At 38.7% G+C, this 9,985-nt stretch overlaps 1 protein-coding gene across 1 annotated transcript; it reads left to right on the top strand.

Moving 5' to 3' along the window:
• Positions 1–4,865: 4,865 nt before the first annotated feature.
• Positions 4,866–8,183, top strand: LOC147614395 (protein NRT1/ PTR FAMILY 8.2-like). Its single transcript, XM_086780949.1, has 4 exons — positions 4,866–5,222; positions 5,510–5,727; positions 5,836–6,380; positions 7,029–8,183. The coding sequence occupies exons 1-4, from the start codon at positions 5,072–5,074 to the stop codon at positions 7,951–7,953; spliced, it is 1,839 nt and encodes a 612-aa protein (XP_086637075.1). The 5' UTR covers positions 4,866–5,071; the 3' UTR covers positions 7,954–8,183.
• Positions 8,184–9,985: the final 1,802 nt, after the last annotated feature.

The raw sequence follows: 9,985 nt of genomic DNA, 5'->3' as shown, positions 1-9,985 counted from the left end.
ATGGATGATGTGGACATGTGTATGACATGGCCTCAATTGATGTGGCATCCCATGTCAACATATGTGAGGTGGCATGCAAGGGTGCAAAATGATGTGACATTGATGATGAGGTGGAAAGTCAACTAGGTTGACCAAGTTGCCATGGACAGTGGACGTGCCAAGGTGAGGTGGCTTAGTGCTTATATGGATCCTCTCCAAGCTAATGTCAATACAAGTTGGCATGTACATGTAAGATGTGTGCCTACCCCAAGGCCCACACATGGCATCATCTCTAGGCTTTGAATATAACCAACCATAGATTTCCAAAGCTAACTAGGCTTGGTTTTAGACATAAAAGAGGAGAGTGGGCACAACATTGCCATTTTCACTTGTGATGATCGAAAATGAAGCTTCCCTTACTCAATTTGGGTCAATTTTTTTTCCATGGGTTCATGGTAACGAGTACTTCAATCCATATAGTTTTTATCTTTATATGTTTAATTTTATTTTTTTATAATTAAATTAAAAATGAGTTACAAAGCTTCTAACACGCAAAATAAATTTTACAAATGAGATCTATAAAAATCCAACCAGTAGAATTCTAATTTTACCTTAGATCCACAATATCTTAATTGTTCCCCATGCTTTGGTCACTAGATCCATACAAAATTGACCTTGTAATAAGTGGTAGATATGATGGGAGCATAAAATAGTGTTTTTGAAATGGTTTTTTGGGCATTTAAACTTAAATAAAAATATAAAAACACCTTTAAAAATACTCAATAAATCAAGTTAAGCTCTATTTTATGTCAATTAATGATATAAAAAATTTCATGCTCATATGAGTCAAGGTGTAAAAGATATGGGCAATACAAATGCATACAATCCACCTGCCCAAACTCGAGACAAGGCATATGCCCCGATTTTGTACCCACACAAATGGACCCTTAGAAAGCTTGGATTTTCGATCAGATTATATTTTTAGGTCCCCAACTTTGCATGTGATATTTTATTAGAATACCCTAATGCAAAATTCTTAGGCTAATTAGTAGAGATTGGGTATTCTTAGTGGAAAAATGCCTATTTTCAAGCTAAACCGAGCACCACACTGACACAAAACTAGGCACCCTCATCTTGCAACCATTATATTGGAAATATTAATTAGAACAACTATGTTGATTAATTTGTAATTAATTGTGAGAGAAGGCAAGTTTTGGCCAAAAAAATCATTTTTAAAAAACATTTATTGCTCTCAATCTAGAAAACATTATGTTTGTTTGTTTGTTTGTTTGTGTGTGTGTGTGTGTGTGTGTGTGGTGCGTGCACATGTGCATCAAAAGGAAAGACCCCCTTAGAAATCCAAGGCAAGTTCTATAACCTGTTAGTTTTTACATTTACATGGTTACTTGCATAATTTAATTAAACATACTCTTATAAATATGTAAATATATATTTTTCTTTAAGTTTTAATAATCAAGAAACTAAGATGTTTAATCAAATGTATTATAATGGAATGGTTAACCCTTTATGATCAACTATCTTAGCAATTGTAAATATTAAAACTTAAGTCTAATATAAGATCACAAGTATATAATTTTATGAAACAATGATTCTATCAACAAAATTTCATATAAATACTAAGAATATAAAAACATAGTGCCTTTTTCCTTAGTTTTCATGCCCATTACAATCCCAACGTAGTGTTAAATTTATATGGAAAATTTTAAATATCTTTTTTGACTATTCTAATAAGACAATTTGACAAGAATAGACAAGGTGCAAATTTTTATTGATTGATTTGCACATTGTCATGGACCATATTACACATGATTCTTATGACTCAATACATTGTTAGCATTTAAAAAGTGCACACGTTCCATCATGCATCCTTTTCCTTCCAAATAAAGAACTTTCCAAGAAAGACATAAAACATGTCATTCGTCTTGAAATCTATATAGCATCTACTAGCTAGTAATTAACTCAAAAAGTTAGAATAAAATTTTCATAAATTTAGCATACACTTAAAGGAAAACTCTGAAAGTTAATTTAAGATGAAACACCCCACTTGCTTTGAGTAGCTATGTGTGATTCATAATCCATTAATAGATGATACACCAATATGTTGAGACTAAATGCACTTTATTATTAATGATTTTGAGTCTATAAGCATTATCAATGATGGCTTGGATCATCCTCAATTAAAAATAATAAATGACCATCGAGATCTTGGGATGTTCAAAATTCAAATGAACTGTATTCAACTTCGTTTTTGAAATAAAAATGCACAATCTTTAATAGTAGTGAGCACTTCATACATGGGTGGGAATAAAGAAATGAGCCTCCTTTTTTAAAAAAAATTAGTTTTGTTTTTAATAGTATTTTGATAAATTAAGTCACAATACAAGGATCATGTAAGATCATACTACATGACATGTGTACCATGCGTGTTGAAGTTTCCATAAAACCCAAAAAGTAAAATATTTTTAAGGCCACTCTAAATTTTAAAGCCATTCTTTTGGAGGGCACATAATGCTCATTTCACCCTACATGCAACACTACATACATCACTACATGTAACACTAATAATGTGAAAAAATCACACTAGTATAATATTCACAAAAAGTATGTGTATGAAAGAGGGGTAAGTGGAGAATGGAGTATGCTCAAAAGAAAAGATATGTGAAGTCTTGAAAGGAGGTGAATTAATTAAAACTGGCTCAAAGTACAGTGATCGAAAGCACTTAACAAAGGTATAGAGAAAGAAAATCTTTAATTTGAATAAAGAGAAACAACATATGTTCCTCTTTTTCTTAAAGTCACACAAGTAATGGGCATTGTTAGCATGCTTGAAATCAAAGATTGAGAAGCATATAATTATTAGAAAAAGATAAAGATTGGGAAGAGAAATGTGGTGTGATTGTAGCATCATAAGGTGTGAGAGGGGTAAGAGGGGTAAGTGGAGAATGGAGTATGCTCAAAAGAAGAGATATGTGAAGTCTTGAAAGGAGGTGAATTAAGTAAAACTGGCTCAAAGTACAGTGATCGAAAGCACTTAACAAAGGTATAGAGAAAGAAAATCTTTAATTTGAATAAAGAGAAACAACATGTCTTCCTCTTTTTCTTAAAGTCACACAAGTAATGGGCATTGTTAGCATGCTTGAAATCAAAGATTGAGAAGCATATAATTATTAGAAAAAGATAAAGATTGGGAAGAGAAATGTGGTGTGATTGTAGCATCATAAGGTGTGAGAGGATAGCGCCACTTGGAGAAATTTATAAACTAGTAAATGCATTACAAGAGGCTTGCTTTATTTTAGGCAGAAGAGGGATGTGACTACGGCGGAGAGAGATCACAGAGCTTGAGAGAGAGAGAGAGAGAGAGAGAGAGAGAGAGAGAGAGAGAGAGAGAGAGAGAGAGAGAGAGAGAGAGAGAGAGAGAGAGGGGGGGAGCCAAAATAGCCAATTTCAATAAAGTCGTTTTTTAAAAGATTAAAAAGGAGAAAACATTGATGGAAACTATTTTTGGTCCTATCTAGTGCAAGACTATGTGAGGGGTTGGACAACCTTGGGTGAAGCACTTAGGGCTAAGATCAATCTTGCTACTATTTATTTTTGAGTTTCTCTTTTTCTTTACGAATATATTAAATGTAGCATTAGTTATGTATTAGCTTTAAAATTGTTTATAGGTATTAAATAATTGCTTTTTAAAGCTGGTGGACCATGGTGTCATTCTTTATAGCCTTTGTTCGGTTTTTTTGTATGCATGCTTTGAATGCTTACATGATTTTTTTTAGTGTGTGGGGTGGTGGACCCTAGTGGCCCTTCTTTTCAACATGGCAACCAACTTCTAATTTTTTTGGGGGAATGGTGTTGTTGGACTATTGGTGGTGCAATTTGTGAGGGGTAATGATTGCCAAGTTTGCTTGGATTGCACATGAGGCATTCTTTTTCCATCATGAAGTTATTGGAGATTTGTGAAGGCTTTTAATCCCTATTCTTGTGCAAATTGAAATATATACTATTTCTCACACAGTAATGAAATCATTGTGGATTTGCTAGAGGTACTTAATAACTCGCATTATGTTGTGCTTAATGATTATACCCCCTAATTTTGACATGTATCCAAAAGGAGGGTAGAAATGCAGAGGTCGTAATTATGAGTAGAAGTGGTAAAGCAGATGAACTAATAGAAGAGGTTAGAGAAGGAAAAAGGGAGTTAAATCTATAGGACACTAATTGCAAAAGGCAATTTACAACTTGTTATTTTGGTTAAGGCCTAGCAAGGCCCTAACAAAAAAGAATGATTATGTCCATCTTTAGAAAGAGGAGGCTAGTATGGGGTAAAGAATAGGGTTGGTAATATGATTTTCCCTGGTCTCACATGCATCTTTAGAAAGAAGAGGTTGGTATGGGGTAAAGAATAGGGTTGGTAATATGATTTTCCCCGCTCTCACAGGTGGCCAAGACGGCCACTCACCCAGATCTCCTAGATGTCACATAGGTGTCTCCTAAGATTTCCCATTCACCCCTCAAAGGTGGCCAAGATGACCACGCCGAGTGTAACTATCCTTAGGAGTGACACAAAGCTGTTACTCCTAAGGTGGCTACTCTTAGGGGTGGAGAACGGGCATGGGAATGTAGTTGAGATGTGTTTTCTTAGGATGCTTCTACTTCTGATTCTCTCTCTTTACCTACAAGCAAGCAAGCTTTGCTTGTGAATTTTGAAAGCGTATGAATCAACGCAAAAGGGATAATACCGAGAAGAGGAATGCAAAAGCTTGTGCAACGAGGCTTGTGCACTACTAGACAAAGAGGTGGCCAACCTGATGCTAGAGTTGGGGAAAGTGTATAAAGAAGTGCATGAAAGTCCACGTGTGATACGTGTCTTCAACGTCCAAGCCCCTCCAAGGACAATGGAGTATCTACCTCATACACAACTCTCAAAAATGGGCGCTCTTATCTTGCCCCTTCCCTCGTTGTTTCCTTGGCAATTCACTTCTTGATCTTTTCCTTGGCAATTCACCTCTTGATCTTTTCAATTCCTACCTCTAGTATTGTATGAAGCTGCCCAGGCTAGCACAGATCTGAAGCTATGGAAGAGGTTGGATTCTCCCTTCTTGAAGAGCCTCTTCTTCATGAGGCCATTCTCGAGGCTCACGAGGAGGCTGCCCTCGACTGTTGGGGGAGGCCCGCCCGCAATGGCAGCTCTCTTGGCGGCTGGAAAGCAGCCTTGTTCTTACTAGGTAATTATGCATAAACTCCCTTGTTAATCCGGATTCTTGCTAATTTAATGGCAAATTTCCTCTCAAGGCTTGTTAAATCATTACATAAGTTCTCCTTGTTCGCCCACTCCTTGCTAATTTGTTGGCTAAAAGCAAATTAACCTTGTTGAATCATTAGATGTACTCCATACTTAATCCACTCCTTGTTAATCCATTGATTGTTTCTGGCAAGCTTTCCTCTTGATGGCCATTTCCTTGTTAATCATTAGATGTACTCCATACTATAAACCCTTGTTAATTGACTGCAGGTGCAAATGCTCTCCAGTCTCTGGCCATTTCCGGGTGCACGGTGAACTTGGTCATCTTTTTGGTGAGGGTGTTGCAGCAGGACAACGCCTCAGCTGCCAACGCCATCACCAATTGGATTGGCACCACATTTATCACCTCTTTCATTGGGGGCTCTCTTGGCGATGCCTATTTGGGTCGCCTGTGGACTTCCGTCTTGTGTCAAATCCTCTATGTAGCGGTCAGTCTACTTAATTTTGATGTTATTACTGTCTAATTTGCTCGAGTTTAGCAGCTATTTAGCTCTCTTGTTCACCTCACCTCTTCACTTTCTTGCTTGATTGTTCAGGGGTTGATACTATTCGCCATATCCGGCAGCATGATAGCACGACAGTCTATAGAGCCTTGTATGCATGTGCCCAACTGTGAGCCAACCCCACCCTCTTCTTCTCAAGTCAGCCTCTTCTACATAGCCCTTTACATGATGGGGTTGGGGACTGCCTCATTAGCACCCAATGTAGTGTCCCTGGGAGCTGACCAGTTTGATTCGCCGAAGCAGAAATCGACATTCATTACCCTGCACATGGCATCTGCAAGTGTGGGGATGCTGTTATCAACAAGCGTGATTTCCTATGTGCAGAATGAAGGGCAGTGGGTGATGGGCTTCTGGATCTCTGCATGGGCTGGCATTTTAGGTTCTCTCTTCTTTTTGGCTGGCATGCCAAGTGCTCGGCAATTCAGTTCCGGGAAAAACCCCCTCTTCAGAATTGCTCATGTGGTGCTGGCAGCTGCTTGCAATCGGGAAGCTAAGATCCCTCCAAAGAATCTCACCATGGATACTGATCCCTCACATAAGACACCAAGGGTTGGCATCCAAAGAACCCCTAGCCTGAGGTAAATAATGCTTTTCTCTTTCTAGCTTTTTGCTTCGATCAAGTAATGCAGCATGTGAAAAAACCACGTCTGATTTGCATAGCTCTCAGTCACATGCTAATGACTGCCCATCCAAAGGTATGGTTAAATCACATGGGAGGTCCCGAGTGGTATTTTGGCTGCTTTGCGACCACAAGCTGTAATGCCTTCAGGCAGAAAGACCAAGAAACCTTGCGACTATGGAAGGATCTATCATGGAAGAAAAGAAACCTCATGGTATTGGGGCCTTTATATGGTATGATCAAACCACATTATTATGGCATGACTTGCAAGAGGGGACTTGCAAGAGGGATGCCATAGAAATTAGCTGGAAGATGATGTCTGGGCTCTTATGTATCTCCATGTCCTTTTGGATATGTCATAATGTTGCTGCTCTAAGCATGGTGATTGGCCATGGGGGCCTGCGTATCATATGAAATGGCATGAGATGGAAAGCTGGGCTTTTCTGTGGATCACTAGACTCAGCAACAAAGGCATGAAAGCTTGAAGTTTAGCCTTTCAAAAGTGGTTGGATAATGCGAGTTACACAGAGCGAAGAAACAATGTAGAAGTTTGCGTAGAAACGCAGAATCATGTGGGGCCTAATTTCTTGCTTTGTGGGCTTTGCAGGTGGTTGGATAAAGCAGCAGCAACGGGGATAAGTGAGGGAGCAAGAGGTGGGCAAGAATGGAGCAGCCTTTGCACAGTTGAACAAGTGGAAGAGGTGAAGAGTGTATGCCGGCTGGTGCCCTTCTGGCTGTGTGGCATCTTGGTGTCCTCAGTGATGGCACAGAAGGGCACTCTCTTTGTGCTGCAAGGAACCACCATGGACAACAAGGTGGTGGGCACCCTCCTGTTCCCACCTTCCTCCATGGGCTTGTTCAGCCTCACAACTGTGGTGCTGGGTGCCCCCCTCTACTCATTGGTGATCGTGCCATGGATCCTGCGCTGCAGAAAGCACAGAAAAGAAGTGTCTTCAATAGAGAGGATGGGAGCAGGCCTTGTGATAGCCATAGCTTCGATCTTTGTAGCTGCCATTGTAGAATCTCAAAGGCTGAGGATCGCCCACCAGAGGACGGAGACAAGGTTTGCTGATGGCAAGGCTTTAAGCGAGCAGGTGCCCATGAGCATTTTTTGGCTCATCCCTCAGTACATCCTCGAGGGATTGACGACTGTTTTCTTTGCATGCGGGCACATGGATTTCAACTATTCTTACTCCCCCCCAGACATGCGAAGCCTGGCCACAGCCATATCCCTCTCTGGCTTCGCCCTAGGTAACTACCTCAGCTCCTTCATCGTGCAAATCGTCACCACTTCCACTACATGGATACCCAAGAACTTGAATGAAGGCCACCTTGATTACTTCTATTGGCTTCTAGGTGGCATTCTCTTGTTTACCTTTGCCCTCTTTGTGGCCTTCTCCAAGTGGCTCAGTAGACAAACCCTCCCTTTCCATGAGAAGGTGAATTTATGTGTGGACAAGCATGCTCATGATGAAGAGAATCTGGGTAGTGGGATTAATCACTTGATGAAAAAAGCTCCAAGCAATATATAGGCCAAAACTCAACAATGCCTCGTCCAACTACATGTGATAGATTTTATAGCTAGATTTGGGGTACCAAGACATCATTCCCTAGCCAACCCTATTGTAAATATGTTCTTAGATTATGGGCAAGGCATTGATTGATTTTCCAGCTCCATTTGGAGTACTAAGGCATTATTGCCAACATTATTGTAAATATTATCTCACTTTCTATGAATAGATACATAGATAGTGGTCACAAGGACTTGTTTGGTTCCCACTACCAAGATCCAATCTCCATATATATCCTAGACCCCAAAAGAAGCCATATATTGCTAGACCAAACAAAGCTCTAAAATCATTTAAGGAGTTACATCGACATAAATACAAACCATATTTCATTCAATCGGACATGCCATAAGGTTTTTAGAATGCTTTGGAAAGGAAACATGTGAGTGCGTGCATAAGGGTGCGTGTGCATGCGTGCGTGCATAAGGGTGCGTGTGTGTGCACGCGTGCATAAGAGTGGGTGTGTGTATGTGAGGCAATATCTTGATTTGAGTGAATGTGCATAGGGTTGATGAGAGTAAAGGAGTAACATTGCTCCATGGGAGGGGGTGCATTGATTTGAGAGAGCGTGCATTAACTATGAAGAGGGTTGATGAGAATAAAGGAGAAAATTTGTTGACGGATGAAATCCATGGTTAATTGTTTCTTTTGAAGATTTTCTTTTGAAAGTAAGTCTACTTATTGCTTGACTAACTTATACCATGATTAACAGAGATCTCCATTTGTCTACGTTATCATAAATTTCATATTTAGGACATTTGAATACCTCACATACAAGACTACGTCACTCAATCACAAGCAAAGTATTTTATGATACACAATGAGTTCTTAATGTACAATTAATGAATTAAACATGAAATGAATTCATCATATTTTTGAAGTTCTTATTTAAATATTAATGAAAATTTCTATGCAACCCATAAGAGAAATTTATGAAAAAAATCCACAAATCGAGAAAAAATCTTCCAATTTGATGGGATGTTGCTTTTAATGATGCGTTTTTTTTATTGCTCCATTATCATTGTTGCATTTTTCTCATGGGATGTGTATGTCTCATCATTGCATCCATCTCTCATCATTTTTGCACATCGAAAGCTGATACCTAGGGTTGGCATTTGGAGCAAAATGTAGGCCTACATCATGTGAATGGGGACAAAGGGCAAGTGACTGGAGCAAAACACACGCAACATTGAAGCTTGTGGATCTACAAAAAATTGGGGCTTTTCTGAAATATGGAAAAAATCATCAAATTAGAGCTCCAACATCCATAAAAGCATATACTCATTTGAGTGTGTAATCTCTCTCCTCTCTCTCTCTCTCTCTCTCTATATATATATATATATCTCTCTCTCTCTCTCTCTCTCTCTCTCTCTCTCTATATATATATATATATATATATATATATATATATATATATATATATCTCTCTCTCTCTCCATAGCTTGAACCTCCATCTCTCTCTTTGCACATGCTCCATCTTAGCACCATGGTGAGAAAGTTTGTAGAGAGAGAGATGGAGGTTCAAGCTGTGGTGAGTGTGTGTGTGTGTGTGTCGCGAGAGAGCGAGAGAGAGAGAGAGAGAATGCTAAAGAAGGATTTCGATAGAAAATGAAAGAGAAAGCAAAAATGTTATAGTACTAATCTTTTCTACTAAATAAAAAAGATTATTTAATATTATGAACTTAATGCTTTGACTTTTTCAAGTGCACCATTGGTCATCTTTTTCACAATATTATACAACCGAAAATATTACCTATTACTACCACAACTTTGATTGTAATGTGTGTAAGCATGTGTGTGCATATTGAGAGAGAAAATGAAGAAGAAGCTCTTTTAACGTCATAGGAACAATCCCAACAGACCAAATATATATATATATATATATATATATATATATATAGAGAGAGAGAGAGAGAGAGAGAGAGAGAGAGAGAGAGATTATTCAAGCATTTGGAATGCGCTTTTACAAAAGATGCAAAATTAAATGGCATCATCT

Source organism: Cibotium barometz, chromosome 42, assembly GCF_041138505.1.
Source record: "Cibotium barometz isolate CiBa-2024 chromosome 42, ASM4113850v1, whole genome shotgun sequence".
In the NCBI taxonomy this organism is placed as follows: Eukaryota; Viridiplantae; Streptophyta; class Polypodiopsida; order Cyatheales; family Cibotiaceae; genus Cibotium; species Cibotium barometz.
The sequence above is the reverse complement of the archived record's forward strand: the minus strand, read 5'-3'. Positions and strand labels throughout refer to the sequence as shown.